Here is a 17405-nt window from a genome sequence, read left to right on the forward strand (position 1 = left end):
ACTTGTACATGGTGTTCTGGGAGTGCAGAATTTATAAAATCCCACTGGAATTCACAAGTATATAAAATACAATCTCTAAATAAGCCCATTTTACAAGAAATAAACATAAGATCCTCTCATATTGCTTTCTGGTCTCAAAGCTGGTAGGAATGGAGGCACCCTCTGTATGCTATGAACAGGAGTTTGTTTTCATTTGGGATGGATGAAGGCTGAGAGAGCCCCCAGCAAGGACTGCCAGCTCAGACTTCACATTTCCAAAACCCTGGCAATGAACAGCAAACACATGCTATCAGCATCAGCAGTGTTTTCACTAGCGTGGTCCCCTGCAGCCCCCTCCTGCCCTGCTGCAACCAAGCACAAACAGCTCCACATCAGCAGCGCTTTTTGTGCAGCACAACCCAGCCCCCACGATGCCCAGACAGGGCTGGTGGGCAGTCAGTAATGATTTTCAGTGACCAAAGAGAGCTAGCTGTAAGCAAATGAGCAAAAGCTAGTGATTTTTGCACAAAACAATTAATTTGTGCTGTGCCTCTCGGTTTTGGGAGAGAAGGATCTGTTCTCATGCCAAGCACACAGCACTTCTCCGTGTGCTGAACAGAGAGATAATGCCTCCATCAGCTTCATTGCATGGCCAAAACCAACTCAGACACAGCCCAGTTGCAGCATGCAATGCAGAGGCAGGTGCACGGGATGGGATGAGAAGGAAGAAGGGAGGGGAGGGGATGGAGGGAGGGAGGTGTTTGGGGTCTTGCCTGGCCCTGCTACTTGTGCAGCTCTGGCTGTGTTAATGCCACCATCTTCACACTGGTGCACCTTACACGTTGTCCTGCTTCCCTCTCCAGGCAATTGTCAGAGGAGAATGCCAATCTTCAAGAATACGCTGAGAAAGTGGAGAAGAAGCTGAGCAGGACTAATGAAGAGCTCCTCTGGAAGCTGCAGGAGGGAGCCGCCACGAGCCCTGTGTCAGAACCTTGCCGCAACAATTTGGCCCCTGCACACACGTCAGAACCAAGAGGTCCTCTATGTTCATTAGGGTTTAAAATTAGGAAATCAGGGTAGCTAGGTTTAGGCAGGCCATTTTTCCTATTCTTCTTGGCTTTGGTAGAAAAGGATCTATTCTTGTGCCAAGATAAGGCATCACTTCTCCATTCCCACCTCTACATACAGCAAAATGCTGTGCACCTGTACAAAATATTCTCATAATAAAATACTGACTGAACTATTTAAAAAAAAAAAAAAGCTCAAATGAATGAAAGCATAGCATCCACAACAGCAAGTTTATAGCAGCAGTTGCATGTCTTCAAAGATACCTGGCTTGATCTATGTTACATGCAGACATCAGCAGGGCTGCAGAGGAGACAGTAATAAAAAAAACACCAAAACAAGACAAAACAAAAAAACCCCCAACAAACAAAAACCCCACCCATTTAGCAAAGTTCTTACATTGTCCTATAAAGACACAGTGAAATTGGACTTTCAGCTTACAAAACGTACAAGCAAAGGGTATAAGCAGACAGGAGGAGATGAGGCAGGAGTATGCAGCTGTGTCAAACTCATCCTCCTCACTGGTGATCTCACTGGTCCACTCCCCAGGCCAAGTCCTGCAAAAAGGAGGCCAGGAAGTCCCCAGGTCCAGCTGGACAGGAGGGAAGCAGGTAGACAGGGAACCACCTACACTTCCCTGTCACTGAGCAAGGCTGGAGGTTCCCTCCACCTCCTTGTATCTGGTAAGTAGCAACAAACAGCAAGACAGATGGCAGCACCTGCCACCAGGGAACTGAGGGGTTATTGAAGTCATGATGGAGGAGCCATCTCCACTAGCAAATTTGCAGTGGGTGAGTCTGCAGCCAGTACAGGTAATGGCACATTTAACTACCAAATCTGGTGACACAGAAGGGCTTTTCTATGAACCTACTCAGAGAAAAGACAACTGTAGAAAAATTACCCCATCAAAACTTTCCCTTCTACATGCTGCTATTAAATACCACAAAAGGTGAAACAAAAGTATGGAATATAAATAGAATAGATCCCTAAACAGACAACAAAAATAAGTTAACATTTATATAAAAAGAAAAAAAAAATTGCAGCAAGAAATCTGCATATTTTTAAATAACTTTCTTTGGAAACACACTTCAGTCAGAATTCACCCCCAAACAGTCATTGCTGAAAGTCTTACTTGCTTAGAAGCTGTTACCCAAGGTAGGGAAAAAGACCCTTACGTTTTTGGTACAACAGAAAACTTTGCTCCCATGTGAGTTTACATCTTCTCGCCCTCCCACCACACCTTCAGTGCTTTTGGGGAGGCTGTGGAGTGTGTAGAGCTTGCCCTATATTTAAAAAAGAAACAGACCTCAACCTAGTGGCCTTTAATTTTTATATTCTTCTCTCCCTGCAAATGCATGAGGAGCAAAGCCTTGGCAGATGGTCGAGAACCAGCAACTGGAGCAGACACTGACTGTGGGGGAAACCTGGGAGGCACATCACCTTCACTCCTTCCAGTTCCAACCCTGGCAAGAAAAGCCTCCCAGTGGACTAGAAGGAAGCCAAGATTAAAGCTCTTTAGTGAGCAGAAAGGCTATAAAGTCTCTCTTGGAAACCTGTGAGAAATGATCCACGGTTGGTTGTGTAACTTGGGAAATGATGGTCTGGTTCCCTTTTCTACTGCACCAGATGCCTGTTGAGACCCTGGTCAAGTCATGCAGGGGGCTGTTCTGTAGCTCTCCATCTGAACAATGGGGACAAGATCCCATCCCTTCATCAGAGAGAGCCATGCTGACAAACAGATTAAAGATCGTCTGCTGTTCTGAGGCAGTAGCGTGGAGGTCATCCAGGACAGCATTCACTCAGATTGGGAGAAGGGATTTCTGCAGTATCTGTTTGGGATGCCCCATCCCTGGAAGTGTTTGAGGTCAAGCTGGATGGGGCTTTGAGCAACCTGATCTAGTAAAAATGTCCCTGTCCATGACAGGTGGGTTGCACTAGATGATCTTCAAAGGTCTTTTCCAACAGAAACCACACATGATTCTATAATTTTTTTTTCAGTACAAGCTGAAGCACAAATTTAAATCAGTGGCATTACATGGGCGTGGCTGACCTTCCTGATGATTTAACAAGCCTTTTTTAGAATAATGAATTTGGCTGGGGAAAGCTATTAAGAGAGAAAAATAATTAAAAAAAATAATCTTAAAGAAAAACCAAGGCATTGCCAACTAAACACACTCTGGTCTCAGTTCCAAATTTCCCACCTTTCACGATGGCCAGGATCTGGAGACAATCTCAAACCCCAAAGGAAAGCTCCTCTCAGCAAGCTGGACCCTAGAGCTTAGAGATGTTTTCTGGGCTGTAAGCTCTACTGGTACCACTGGGATTGAGGAAGCCCTGCACAACCCCATGACCCTCCCCTGGGCAGAAGGCAGACACCAGACACTGCTCATGGGTGAAGTTCAAGCCCCTGAGGATCTTCCTGTGCTTCCCCTTCCCAGGGCAGGAATGCACTCCACCCAACCAAAGCCAAACCTCTCAGCCAAATCCTTCCCTAACACCATGCAGCCAGCAGACATAACTGCTGCAGGGAGAGAAAAGTAGGGCCCTGCTTGTTGCAAGAGCTGGGCTCTCTTCTGCCAGCCACCCCAGCACTGCAGCCACATGGCTGGTGATTTCCAAGGTGAAGAGGTAGGATGGCTCTTTGGAGACACCTATTCTTTTCAAGCCATTCAAGTACTTGGACCAAGGAGTTTTATGTCTAAACCTGGCAATCTCTCTGCTAAGCTTAGTCAGCAGAAGCATCTGCTCATGTTACCTGCAAATGACTATTCAGCCAACAGAGTCCACAAATCCTCTCAACATTTCACACCAGCAGTGGGCTTTAAAGCATATGAGCATATAGTTAAAAAATAAACACAACAAAAACTGAGAGACCTGATACTTTAAAGAATGCAAGTCTTGCAGGTGATTTCTTAACCAGGTGAAAGCTGGTGTTTGGTGAGAGCCTTTTTTTTTGTGCATACACGTGCAGAAGAGCTCATGTTGCATGATCTGATCAGCCTGACAGTGGCACTGCAAAATCTGCTCCATGTATAATCAAGTAGAGTATCTGTGGGGAGGTAATTCCTGGAGCTACTCAAAGAAAGACCTTTGTGAGGTCTGGTTTCATAGCAGCATTTAAGGTTAACTGGCACACAGAAGCAGTTTTCTTTCTACACACTGGGCGGGGGGAAAACAGGAGAGGGAGGAAGGGAAGCGCATAGCCCCAGATGAGCTGACAGTGTCACCAGGAGAATGCCAGAGGTGTGGCTTTTTTCCTTGTGATCCCTTTTAACTGTGCTACTAAGCGAACTGCAAGGAGCAGCAACAGGGCTGGGGATTCCTGCGTATTATCCTTCCTTATTCCTGCATTCCAGATTAACCAGCTGTCACCCAGTTCAGGATCCCCACCACAAAGCTTCCTTTGCTGCAGCCGTTCCCCAGTTGCCTGTGAGCCCAACACGCAGTCATTTACAGCTGTCTGAACCAGCCTCCGTGCTTCTCTCTGCGTCTGCTGAGGCCGCGTAGGTGGCTTCCACACTGTGCCATATTCCATAGGTAAAGTAGATGATAAAGCCTGAGGAAGCCAAGGGAGGAGGGCACTGTTAGCTCTGTAAGGAAACAGAAACCACCACCTACCACCACCCCACACAGGTTACACTAGCGATAATTCCAGCCCCCCTGACAGGTAATTTCTAGCAGACAGCCACTGCCTTCCTGAGGAAAAAATCCATTAAGACAAGTACCAGTCTCTTAAAAGATGAGCTACCCAAGCCCCAAAGAAGGACTGATTATAAATTTATCATGCTTTTTTTTCAGTGAGTTCATTGCAGTCCATTCTGCAGAGAGCTTTCTCTCTCCATTTGTGTGCCCACAGCCTCCGTATCAGTACAAAACACCCACAAGTGACGCTAATCTTACTTGTCTTCATTGTAACAAATTCCCTGGGCATTTCAGGCAATTCTGCCTTCTCCATATGGCTAGTGGGAGCACCCTGGGATGCAGCTCAGCTCCTTCAGCTCCAGAAGCACAGGCCCCCACCACCTGGACTGCAGTTCAAGACCAGCCAGGAAGAAATGTTGCATGGTTTCTTGTTGGCAACAAGACCCATAAGATGGTTCAAAGGTTGCTGTTTTGTCCACACAAAGGCTTCATGACCCTTGAATTTAAAAAAAGACTTGAGACACACCACCTAAATGGCTGCAGTTAAGTCACCAAGGTTGCCCAAGGATAATGAGAGTGTAGAATCCCTTCCTGGAATGGTTAACAAAATCCAGTAATTTTGAGGATAGCATTTTTTACTCTCTCAAACTCACCTATGAGCATCCAGACTGCAAACCGTATCCATGTGCCTAGGTCTAGCTGCATCATGAGGTAAACATTCACAAAAATACTTAGAACAGGAAGAAGAGGCAAAAGAGGTACCTGAAAAAGAAAAACATTAGATCCAGAGGGCAGATCAATGGGCAGGCAAGAACGTTGCATTCCTTACGAACTGGAAGCAATGGCCATTACCAGCCAGATCTGAGAAGAGACAAGTTTAGTCCAAAACACAGGACAGCAACCTACTGTGGGAGACGGGTGTGAACCATGTTGTTCACCTTTTTTAAGAGTGGTTGTCCTTGTTTTGTGGTCTGGAAGGAGGCAAGGGGCAAATTTTAGCAGCACTACTAAACACTTGTGAGGTGAAGAAGAGAAGAGGAAAACCAAGGACTGCATCATAACAGGCACCTACTGAAGACCAGAAGAAGGTAAGGAGAATGTCAGAGGTGGGACCTGAGGAACTTCATCCAGCAGGTACCAATGTAATTAAACAGTATAGAACAAATTATCCCATAGCAGAAGAAAACCTGTGAAATATTGTAAAAGATGAATGCAGCTGTACCAAGAATGTCTTAATGATCTGTAATACAACGAAGAATGAGACAGTAAAGCCAAAAAGCAAAAATCAGAATATGAAGAAATAGCACATGCATGTAAAGACAAAATCAGAAGGGACAAATTGTAACAATAGAAAGGTTTGTGAATATTGTGAAAACAAGAGGAAAGTGAACTTCACTCCTAAAGAAAAAGGAGATTTACAAAAAGAAACAGGCTAAAATGCTGTAGGTATTTCCTGATCTAAGCTTCAAAAAAAAAAATACAATTATGGTGAGCAGCTGTTCATTAGAGAAAGAGGACTGGCACACAAAAAGCAGAAGGAAAGTATTTTTCTAAATTAGGCTCTGTCAAGTCAGGAGGGATAAATGAAATTTCCCTGAGTGCCTAAGTTATCTACCCAGAGACTGCAGAAGTGATCTCTGAACTATTAATAGGCATCTCTGAGAACTCCTGGTAAACCAGTAAAGTATCTAAAGACTGGAGAAGGAAGACAAATTGCCCATTAAAAAGAAATACAGAAAAACAACTGGGAAACAAACCAGTCAGCCTAGGATTCTCAGAGACTTTGGAGAAAAATCACTAGACAGTCAGGTTGTAAATGTCTAAAACACAACAAGGAGATAAGAACCAGCCATTACAGATTTAGTGACAGGTCTAATTTTTTTTTTTCTCAGACAGGGTAGCAGCTGAGGGGAAAAAAAGGTAAAGTATCCTGAGGGTAAGGCAAAGAGATCTCAGAAGCAAGTTCAGAAAATACAGTCCAGATGATAGTTCCTAAATTTTCTGCTCCCGGACATGTCTGTTTCCACTTCTGAGACCATAACCCGAAGATGAGCTGCAAACACTACCTTGGGCAACTCTGGTTGGATTAAATTATTAAAATCAGAGAATTTACTGAAAACCTGTAATTGATGAGCAGTGAAAATCAGAGCAGTTTGGAGGATGGGATTGGAATCCAAAACTAATTTAACAAATTGGGGAAATAGCCTGAAATCAGTGTGATAAAGCATGACTCGCAGGATTGTACTGGGGAGAAAACCCCACATCCCAGTCTTTGTTGAATGTAGAGAGGATGCTGTCCTTGGACAGGGCAGAAGGATGACACAGTTCTTCATACTTAAGGCTGTTAAAGAGAGAATTGTCACCCCTTAGTCTCCATGAGGACTAAATAGGGCATGAAAGTGCACTTTCTTAGAGCCTTTTAGCAAGTACCCCTTTGATCCTCACAGAGAAGCTTGCTTCTTGAATTCTCTCTCCTTCTGTATCTTCTATCTGATGTGGCTCTTCAAAACAATCCCCTTTTTCTCCAGTCTCTCTCTCTTCCATATCCTATAAGCATCTGCTTTCAAAAGCACTGTCCTACCCTTCCCTTCTGGACACTTCTCTGGTTTTGCTTCTCCTGGACTCCAGCACCATTTACATTTCTTTCCAAGTCCTCTGTTGTCACCTCTAATCTGACCACATAGCCTCCCCTCCTGATTCCATCCTCTAACCTCTCAGCTAACTCCTTCAGTCCTCTTTCTTGTGCCGAATCTGCTTCTGCCCACATGGCATGTGGCACTGCTGGGCAGCAGGCTTGCCACAACACTTCTGCCATGCTGCACTTCACAGCAAAGCACCTACTCTGACATTTGACATTAGACCCCAAGAGGAAACCACACTCAGCTCAGTAGGACATCCCTTTATGCAATGAACACACACTACAAAAGTGTGCAGCCACACCAGCTGAAGATCTCAAACCACCAGCTCTGTTGACAGTCCTGGATGGGAAAGTTCACATCATGCCTACATTCTCTGCATGTCCATTTGGCCAAGTCTCCCCTTCTGATACAGGCCAACATCCCTTCCTCCTCCAAGCACCTCCCAAACAGCTCTTTTCTAGCTACATCTCCCAGGACACTCACCTTAAAGGAGAGCTTAGTTTTGCTTTCAGGCTGTTTCCATATAACAAAGCTGACAACAAAAACAAGGATGGCAGCAATAATCCATACAGCCTTTATCAGAATGCTTGGCTCAAGGGCAGTCAAGATACAGCTACCCACAATGAGGAAACCTGTGAACAGAAACCAAAGCTTAATGATTTTTATTAAATTTTTTTAGGTACAGGAAAAAAAAAAAGCCAAACCACAAGCAGGCAAAGCAGAATCTGAAAGCTCGGCAAACAAAACAGCAACACATGAAAAAGCTAATGGTAAAATATATGCTGTTCCCCCTATATATACATATACACACACACACAGACACCCCCCCCCATCTGTGGATTTCTTCTCAAGTCATAAATTTAGTCTGTATATCTTCAGTTATTCTGGCCATTACAAGAGCTCATCAAAATCACAGCAAGGAGGGTAAGCTTTCCCACAACGAGTACAAGGAGCTACCAGTAGACTCACTGCCCAGTCCTTACCAATAATAAAGGCTGAGACGTTCACCACTGAGCCAGAGAATTTGGAAGGGTCCGAATTTGGGGGACACAATATGGCTTTGAGGGAACACTTCTCCTCTTCCTCTGGCAGAAATCCAGCCTGCGACTCGCTGGTGCTCACAGACTCATTGTTATCTGTCTCTTCTGTTGTCCTAGCCATCTGGTATGCCAAATTAGGCTGCTCTGGCTGATACCTAGGAAATGGGAAGTGAAACAGAGCATATTGGTTTGGCACAGAGTACCGTTTGTTTGAAAGCGACGCAAATAGCCATGGCGGTGCCCCAGCTCGCTACAGCACCAGAACAGGCCCACATAATGTCTATACCCTTCTGTTTCAAGGGCAAATTTGAGGAATAAGGTTGCCATTATATAAGCAAACATGGTCAGCTATTATCATTTACAGCTTGATTCTAGTGTCAGTGTTTTAAATGGGACAGTGCTCTCTTTTATTGTCCATGTCACCAAAACATGATTGGGTGATAGAGAGGGCTGGAGAAGGGAGCAGCAGAGGGACAGACAGTCACAACCAGGCCACTGGGTTATGTGTGGCAGTTCAGCTCTTGCATTTTGGCATGGAGGTGGCTAAGATAACAGCTCAGCAGATACCCCACCACAGCAGCTGCTGATCGCACCAACATTCCTGGTGCCCTGTCCTCCTCCATCCCAGTCTCTTCTGCTAGCTGGTCTGCTGCCACATAGGAAAGGAAGAGGTGAACACAGAATGATAATGTTTTGTTGCGTATGTGGACAACACCTGATTCAACAGGGCCCTGGCAAAAAAACATGTGGAACCATGAAGAAAAAACATCTTCACTCTTCTGGCCACAGCTGTCTTTTTCAGAAGGTTTTTTTTCTGTAACACTCAGCCACAAGCCTGACTAAAGGAACAGGCTATTTTGAAAGACACCATTAAAATCACCCTGGTGGGGATTTGTTCACAACAAGGGCATTTGTGAAACACTGTAAATAGAGAAATGCAGTGAAAACCCTGGGTCTGGCCACAGCAGGGTATTAGTGGCAGGACCTTATAGCTTTGGAGACAATTCAGCTGCTACTTCATTAGGCAGCAAACAGGGCAGCCAGATCAGGGCCACTACAAGACAGGCTCTGGCAACCTACAATGGGGAAAATGCCATATGATAGGTACAGCAGCTTGCAAAAACAAATTAAGAAGCCATTTCCAGCTCTAAGGAGAAGAAGGGACTGGGAAGTCAGAGGATAAGCAAGAAGGACAAGAAAAATTAGCAAGGATTTTCAAGGGACAGGGTGGGAAGCACAAGCACAGAGCAACGGCATTACAGGGCAGTGTTGGCCCTAAGACTGCAAGACAGTTCTTAGTTCAATACATTTGCTGTGAGCTTGTAAAAAGCTTTCACCTGACTCTGCATAAGTCACTGAACACATAAAGGTCATTTTTCGTAACATGATACTCAAAGTACAGTTCTCATGGCTAGAATGCTGTTGTCTGTGAGGAGCCAAGCAACAAAGATACTCAATTTTGAGCTTTGGTTAGGGAAGCTGTGGAAGCTCAGCACTTCCAGAAGACATGCACTAAGGTACTGATCCTACAAAAACATGCTCAGCTTTTTCGCTGCTGCTAGACTTTATCTTAAATCCCCTTCCAAAAGTAAGACGACCTGAAACTGTATCCCCAGTGGGAACAAGAGTGATGACTATGCAGGCATCCAGGACTACCCATTTCTCATCCCCACCTGTTGGTGTGTCTCCCAGGGCATTCAGGGTTGACCAGAGCAAGAGTGGCACAGACCAAGGGTTAACCAAGTTCAGAGGTTGCAGACCCAACTAGCACAATCCCCCATCAACTTAAAGAAACAAATTCTTCACATGATTATAGCTGGTTTTACTGGAAAGCAGGCGGGCATCTGATCGCTGTGTGGATTTCTGTCTCTGTGGTACAAGAGAGGCAGTTTCTACATCCATACCTCAGTACCAACACACAGGCTGCTACCAAGGAGTAAGCCAGGAGGGTCCCAATGGACATGAGATCCACAAGATCTTTCAAGTCGAAGAGAAAGGCCATAACAGCTGTAGAAGGAAAGGAAGGTGACAGAGGGAAGAAAAAAAAATCAGTAACACAGCAGAACATGTGCAGCTCAGAAGCATTAACAACAATACAAGATGTGTGACTGTTGCTCAGGACTTGTCAGGGGAGCTCAAGTTGTCCTTAGATGAGGACAGACAGGACATGGGAGCATGCATACCTCAAGCCTTGTAGGCTGTCCCAGCACAGCCTCACTAGCTGGAACCAGAGGAACTGTTTACAACAGTAAATACCAGCCTTTTTGTCTCATACGGGTGTGTTCACCCAACTACCAGCAGTGAGCAGGTGTTCAAGCCACAGCCTTGATGCTGGAGTCCCCCAGGCCAACCACAGCACCCCTAAGACTACAATTATCTCCTAGAAGTAGCTAGAGGATACAGAGGACAGGCAGCACCTTGCTCTGGTGTCTCAGCTCAGCTGGGGCAAAACTAGGCTTGTGTACACACAAGCATCAAGGAGGCCATCTCCAAGCAACATGCCTTGTCATGGGGGTTTACAGAAAAAGGTATAGACCACCATCCCTTAGGGACTACCCTGCTTACTCACCCTCATCAGGCAACCCATGGTTGTACAGAACTTTTTATATATAGGTGTTGAGAAGGAGAAGCAAGTAAGTGGAGGACCAAGTAAGTGGAGGACCAACACCATACCCAGAGATACAGGTGACACCACCAGTTGTATGAGTGCAGGGATCTCCAGCTGAGCTTGGCCCTGTGTGTCCTGAGCACACCATGTGAAGCCCAACAACCAACCCAACCTTCAAGGTCAGCTGCCAAGTGCCGTCCCTGCAGCTGCCTGTGTCCTAGGTGCTACAGACCACACTGAGGAGACCTGAGGAGATGGCAAAGCACGTTTTCTACTTTACCTCGCTCTTTGCCCTGAAGAGGAAGGTGCAAGAGAAGCAGCTGTCAGGAGACTCCGCAAGTCCCAGCACCAGCTGAGCCCTTTCAAAGCTCAGAGCCCATGGTGGCAGTCCAGCAGCAGCTCCCCACCAAAGGTGGCACGTTCTCATACCAACGGCTTATCGTGCATTTGCAGCAGAAGGTAAAGAAGAAGCAGCAAGGCTCTCCCCTTTGCTAAGCATTATGAGGAAGGGGGTGGCGGCAAGAAGAGTAAGCTCCTCGTTCTTGCCATCTGGGAGGTTTAATTCCCATATTCCTGGGGACTGGGAGAGGGGAGAACAGGATGGCTGTCAGCTATGACTAACTCATTAGCAAACACTGGTGCCACAAAGGCCATCTGCTTGTCTCTGGCTGCTTTGGCATCTTCTGCCGAGCCACCACCCACAGGCGGGGGTGTCTTCAGCCAAACCAGGCCAACAGCCATAAGGATGCTGGGGCACTGCTGGCTGCTGCCTTGCAGGGGGTTAATTATTTTTAAGGCCAGCAGAGCACCCAAGGAGCAGATGAAGGTAATTCTTGGCATGAGAAAGAGGGACAGGCACACAGCAAAGTCTTCACGCTCACCCAGCCCCTCCAGGGCATGCCCCAGAACATTCTCCGGGATGTCCTGCTGTGCAACACATGATTATTAAGTCAGCTTGAGTCAGGTGGACTTATCTGCCCCTACAATGAGCTTATATCTCCTTTCCACACATTCATTCAAGTTTTTGGATCTTACCTGCAACGGCCCCTGATGTCAATGTTGCAATTATTGGAGTTTTTCTCTTCTCATTGATGTTAGCCAAAAATTTAAAGAGAAGTCCATCTTCTGCCATAGCATAAATTATTCGAGGCATCGGAAACATGGAGCCAAGGAGACTAAGGACACAGAAGGGGGAAATAATCTACTTATATCACCTCCTGATGAGCACAGGCACACAAATGAATGCAAGTTTATGCAAGTACAAAGATGGAACAGGTGGCTTTTGTTCACTTCGGCTCCTTCAAGGCCTCCCTCCATACACCCATGTTGCTGATAGCTGGTGACTGAGGTGCAGCTCTGAGATTCTGGATACTTAAACTTGGTCATGGGGCATGAAAACAGCCTGACTTTCAGGTAGATAATGAGCTGTAACTTCTATGAGCCTCTATGACTTGCTCATCTAATTGAATATGTATAAGTTGATCTTGAGCATTTGGCATCCAGAGAGCAGCAGAAAATGACATATTCTGCCTCCAGTCTGCCCTGCCTCCCATCCAGATGGCTGTCCTGAAAGCAACCTGCAGACAGCCCTGGATATGGTAAGCTCCCATACATTCCAGAAGATGCACCCTGCACAAGTCTGCTCTTCACCCAGCAGGCCAGGATGTCCTGACAGCAAGCCCTGCTTGCACTGCCAAGTTGCCTCTGTGACTTAGTCACTCAATCCAGATTTATATTCCAGAGATGCATCTCCTGGATCTGCTGTTAAGATGGGAGTTTCTGAAGTGGTATTAGTCATGTGCATCTCTGAAATCTACCAGAGAGTAAAATCCTGGTCCTTCTGAAATCAGTAGCTCTGAATTTCATCCCTGGGCTGTGTTCCCTTGACCCAGGGAAACACAGTGAAAGCAAAGCCCTCACACGCACCATTTTTTAAAGGAGCTGGATGGAGATACACGTTTGCCTTGAGAGAGGCATTAAGGAAGAGCAGTGTCTCACCTTGTAGAAAGAGCACACAAGGAACCGACAGCGACTGCATAATTGGCTCCATCCCAACCCACATATTTAAAGGCATTGGGTAATGGGCTGTTGGTATCCAGCTGGTAGTAAGGCATCATGAGTGTCAGGGCAGCTGACACACCAAAATAAGCCACGAAGCAGATAAGCAGAGATGCCACAATGCCAATAGGAATGGCCTTCTGCGGGTTTTTTACCTCCTCACCTAGAATAAAGAAATTGAAATATCAGCTAAATGACAAGTAGGAATTTTATTCCAACCTAGGGCATGCTGGCTGGGGCTTTCCAAGGTTCCATGGGCAGTGAGGTGCTGTTTGACCATGATGCTGCTGATGGCCTGCCCCATCCACTTGGCACACAGCCTGCTTCCTCCCACTTGTGCCTTGTGTCCTCCTGTCCCTCCCTCCAACACACATTTGTGGAGGCCTTGTAAACTCAGGCACAAAAACAACCTGGATTAAAATCAGTCTTTTCCCCAAAAAGGACTATTTCTGTCTCCATTTACTCATGCTATCCCACTGATGATGCAGCCCCAAAAAGAGTTCAATGATCATAAATGACAGGAAAAGACATTATTGTGCAGTTGTAGGGCCAACTATTCCATTTAGCATCTCCACCAGAACTGCTACACAGTGAACACCGCACCATAGATGCCCAGCTCCAGAGAAAGCCAGAATTTGCACAGTGCCTAGAAATCATATGGATCTTTGAAAATCCCTCTTAAAAAAGGACTCCCTCTAGTTTTTATGGAAAATTTTTGCCAACCAAGTTGGGATGAATGTGTTAAAAAAAAAACAACAAAACAAACCGCAAACCTCAGGCACTAATAAAGAAACAGCTTCCCTGTCCTACAAAGCTGCTTTTCTCTGAAAGCAAGAGCTCCTGAGGTTTGGCACTGCAGGAGGATGAACTGATAAGCAGAGACCTGTACATCTAAAAGTCAAAGGCAGATGAATGTGTTTCATCTTCAAGAAGAGACCCGAGGGCTGGCTGGAGTAATGGAGCCAGCACTCCTCAAACTCCTTAGAAGAAGAGGCTGTACTGCTTTATCTGTGTTGTGATGATCTCCTCCTCCCTCTGCTCCACCTTTGAAGCAACTCAGTTCTTGCCAAATGGGAAGTTAAGGATAATCCTTTTTTGCTCTCCAGACTGAGATACTTCTTAGGCAGGAAAAATATGACAATGCTGATGGTTTCTCTCTCAGAAGATATATGAACCTTTGGAGATAAAAACTCCCTGATTTTGAGGCACAGCTTTAGGTTGCAGATGACTCCCCAGAGGCTCCCTCTTTCTCTGGCTCTTTAAATACTCCAAGCCAGTGAAGCTTCTTCAGCTGAAGAACCCTACTCCAGAACAACCTGTTGATTAAAGCATCATCTGGAGTTAGAAGTTCAAACTTCACCAGTCATATAAGGCATCTGAACCTGGGTCTTCCCTGTTTGCCTAATTGGTAAAGCTGGATGTGTTTCCTATGGAGTCTGACTTAGTGTCATCAGTGACCCTCCATGAGACTGGGTGCTGCAGGCCAAGAAGGAAAAAGCTCGTTTTGTGGGTTACACAGTCTAGCTGCCTGCCACAGCAGCTAGAAGTCAACACTCGGGCACACAGGAACTTGGACATACTCAGCACTTGGACTATTAGGAGCAGCTGAGCCAAAAGTGTATTTTGGGCCGAGATTCAGAGTGATGATGAATGCAGTGCCCTGGATTACTCATTACCTGGGCTGTGAAACATCACTGAAGGCCAATCTACATACAAATAGATTCATAAGCGGAATGAAGACATTTTCCCTCTTACCTGTAGTAGCAATACAGTCAAATCCCACAAAAGCATAAAAACACGTGGCTGCTCCCGAGAGGACTCCTTTCCATCCATAGGGCATAAACCCTCCAACACCGTAGAACTTTTCTCCCTGTGTTTGACTAAAAGGCACAGCACTGCGTTAGAAGTCACCCTGTCTAGGTGGGAGTAACAAAACTATTCATACAGCCCATAACCAACTCCAAAGCTGGAGTTTGAAAGAATATGCTCTCCCTTTCACACACTAGCATACAAATGCCAGGCAAAATGCTAAGTTCTACCCACTGCTGAGCTTTGGAGTGGCCTGGGGAATGCATGGAATAAAAGTGGTTCGTGGTTTGTTCCAAACACCTGTTTTTAGTGGCAGATAAAAATGTCTTGGCTAGGAAAGGGAGAAAATAGCATGGATATTAAAATTCTTCTCCTAGTATTACTGCATGTATGTACATAAGTATATTCATTTAAACATAAGCTTTTGAAAAAGCACAACATATAATTCTGTAAGATGAAGACTGAGAAAAACATAAACCATCCACTTTTCACCTAAGATGGACTCAGGCAAAGTGTAGGCGAGTAGACATCAAAGAGCAATGCAGGGTGCCATGACTGTCTAAAATCTGCCCAATCCTCCATTCTGAACTTCAAAATTCCCTGTGTCAAGCTCATACCTCAGCTGTGCTTGCACCCCTGAGGGAGGAGAGAAGCCTCCATCTCTGATGTACCAAATGCTTTGCTGAGCCTCATCCAAAGTTCAATAATGTCAACAGACAGACACATACTGATCCAAATACACTCTGATCAGGACCCCACATCCATGTGCCTGTGATGAGTCATGTATAACATACCCTTCAGTTCAAGTGGCTTAGGTTACTTTTTCAGGGGAAAGCCTCTGTAAAGATGAATTAAGACAACTAAATTAAAGTAAATCCCAAATCTGCAGGTCTTATCAGGTGTAAGCACCTGAACTCTCTCATAGAAGCTCTGTTGAGACTCAGACTGTTTTGTTACTTGCAGAAATAGCACAACCCAAATGTGAATTACTCTGGTAATAATGAGAAGGAAAAGTAAACCCCAGACAGACTTAACAAAAATAGTAAGTGCTACAAGTCAAAGAGCTACATTTACGTTGTGAAGCTATTGCACTAATTGCTCCTTACATGGGAATAGCAGTGAAGAAGGAGGGGGTACCTTTCCTATAGAAACAATTTGTTCTTAGCAGGCTGAATTTTGCAGAGGCTCAATAACCAGCCTGTACACAAGCCAAACTTGACCCAGGCAACATTTATAAATCTCTCAATTTTTTTCTAAACTGTGCTTCCCTGCAGGCCAGCATGAAGGGTTTAGATAGCAAGTCAGGACTGAGTTGATATCTGTGGATTTATGTAAAGGTCCTTCTGTGTTGCAGTCTCAAGCAAAAATTAACATCCTTGTATCACTGGCAACCCTTGTAAGCTCCTTAATTTTGATCTTCTACTGGAAGACAGGATATTAGCCAAATAGAAAAATGTCATTAAAATGGATTTGTGATCTACTTCCTGCAATGAATTAAAATAATCTGCAACTTGCCCTCATTTTACTGCGGTGTTTGGGACAAAGTCTCCAAAAGGTACATGGGTGCCTCAAGGATATTGCCCAAGTGTCCAGAGAAACTACGCAGCTGTACTTGGCCATGACTTCATACAGGCACCAGAGCCAGCCTGGTGTAGCCCTGAGTAGGAGGTTGTCTAAAAAGTTCTTTTTTGTCAAATTTGAATGACATATTGGTCATGAGGCTGGAAATGGTCAGTTCTGCAACAGGGCACATGCTGACACAGCCTATCAGTTTTGGCCCATCAGCACAAGCCTGCTTTCAGCAAGGACCCACCAAAACCAGCTCTGCCTCCAAGGCACTGGGCATAGGAGGGAGCCAGGCCATTCTCTGACCTCCTGAATAACTCCACAACCCCCCTTATAAAGTTGCTATTGAGAATGCATCTATTTCAGAGCTGAGAAGAAAAGATCCAACCTACTTGTCTCCGTAAATGCTGTGGCTGGTGTTGTAAATGTCCTGTGCAGTCAGCTGCCAGTTTTTAACAGACCCTTTCACGAAACCCGAGACCATGACAAAGCCGAGGACGAGGATATTGATGCAGGTGAACACTTTGTTCACCAGGGCAGATTCCTTCACGCCAAAAATTAAAAGCCCTGGGGAAAAATGGCAGATATGCAGTCAGATGTTTTTCCACCAGCAGTAGGCACCGAGGCTCTTTCCCCCACCCTGTACTGTGTAAGCTGCCTGTATGAAGCAACAGAGTCTGTAGTTCCCTATTTATGAGTAGCTCTCAGGTCTTGAGGGACCTTCACTGTATGCAATGTGTAGGAGTAGCCCATGTTGAGGCTTGTAGCCCCACGGAGGGGTAGGAGAACTGAGGTGGGCCTGGTGGGACTAAGGCATTGCTCTGCCTGCAGAGAAGTGTCTTCTGCCCTGTGGTGGTGGGGCCAAGCGTCTTCCTTGCACCATCCTGCTGTCCAGCCATGGTCCTTCTCCTTCCTTCCATAACTTGCATAGGTAGCCTATCTCTGCTCATGCTGTGCTCTGCTCAAGTTATCGCATTTCTCCACAAAGCCAAGTAGGTC

At 45.6% G+C, this 17405-nt stretch overlaps 2 protein-coding genes across 6 annotated transcripts in view; one reads left to right on the forward strand and one right to left on the reverse strand.

Moving 5' to 3' along the window:
- The window catches only part of MTUS2 (microtubule associated scaffold protein 2), a 295553-nt gene extending 294659 nt beyond the window's left edge, over positions 1-894 (forward strand). The window contains exon 13 of the mRNA XM_051618300.1: positions 843-894. Coding sequence (XP_051474260.1) covers positions 843-884 — 42 coding nt within the window. The 3' untranslated portion in view covers positions 885-894. The remainder of the gene's footprint in view (positions 1-842) is intronic.
- Positions 895-3823: 2929 nt separating this feature from the next.
- The window catches only part of SLC7A1 (solute carrier family 7 member 1), a 41983-nt gene continuing 28401 nt past the window's right edge, over positions 3824-17405 (reverse strand). For 3 of the 5 annotated variants that reach the window (XM_051618325.1, XM_051618333.1, XM_051618318.1), the window contains exons 4-12: positions 16799-16973; positions 14787-14911; positions 12972-13194; positions 12009-12148; positions 10270-10372; positions 8309-8520; positions 7809-7957; positions 5340-5448; positions 3824-4600 (exon numbers count right to left, since the gene is read on the reverse strand). In XM_051618325.1, coding sequence (XP_051474285.1) covers positions 4491-4600; positions 5340-5448; positions 7809-7957; positions 8309-8520; positions 10270-10372; positions 12009-12148; positions 12972-13194; positions 14787-14911; positions 16799-16973 — 1346 coding nt within the window. In that variant the 3' untranslated portion in view covers positions 3824-4490. The remainder of the gene's footprint in view (positions 4601-5339; positions 5449-7808; positions 7958-8308; positions 8521-10269; positions 10373-12008; positions 12149-12971; positions 13195-14786; positions 14912-16798; positions 16974-17405) is intronic. The other 2 variants (XM_051618343.1, XM_051618351.1) reach the window with 2 other exon arrangements.

This window comes from Apus apus, chromosome 1 (assembly GCF_020740795.1).
Source record: "Apus apus isolate bApuApu2 chromosome 1, bApuApu2.pri.cur, whole genome shotgun sequence".
Taxonomy (NCBI): domain Eukaryota; kingdom Metazoa; phylum Chordata; class Aves; order Apodiformes; family Apodidae; genus Apus; species Apus apus.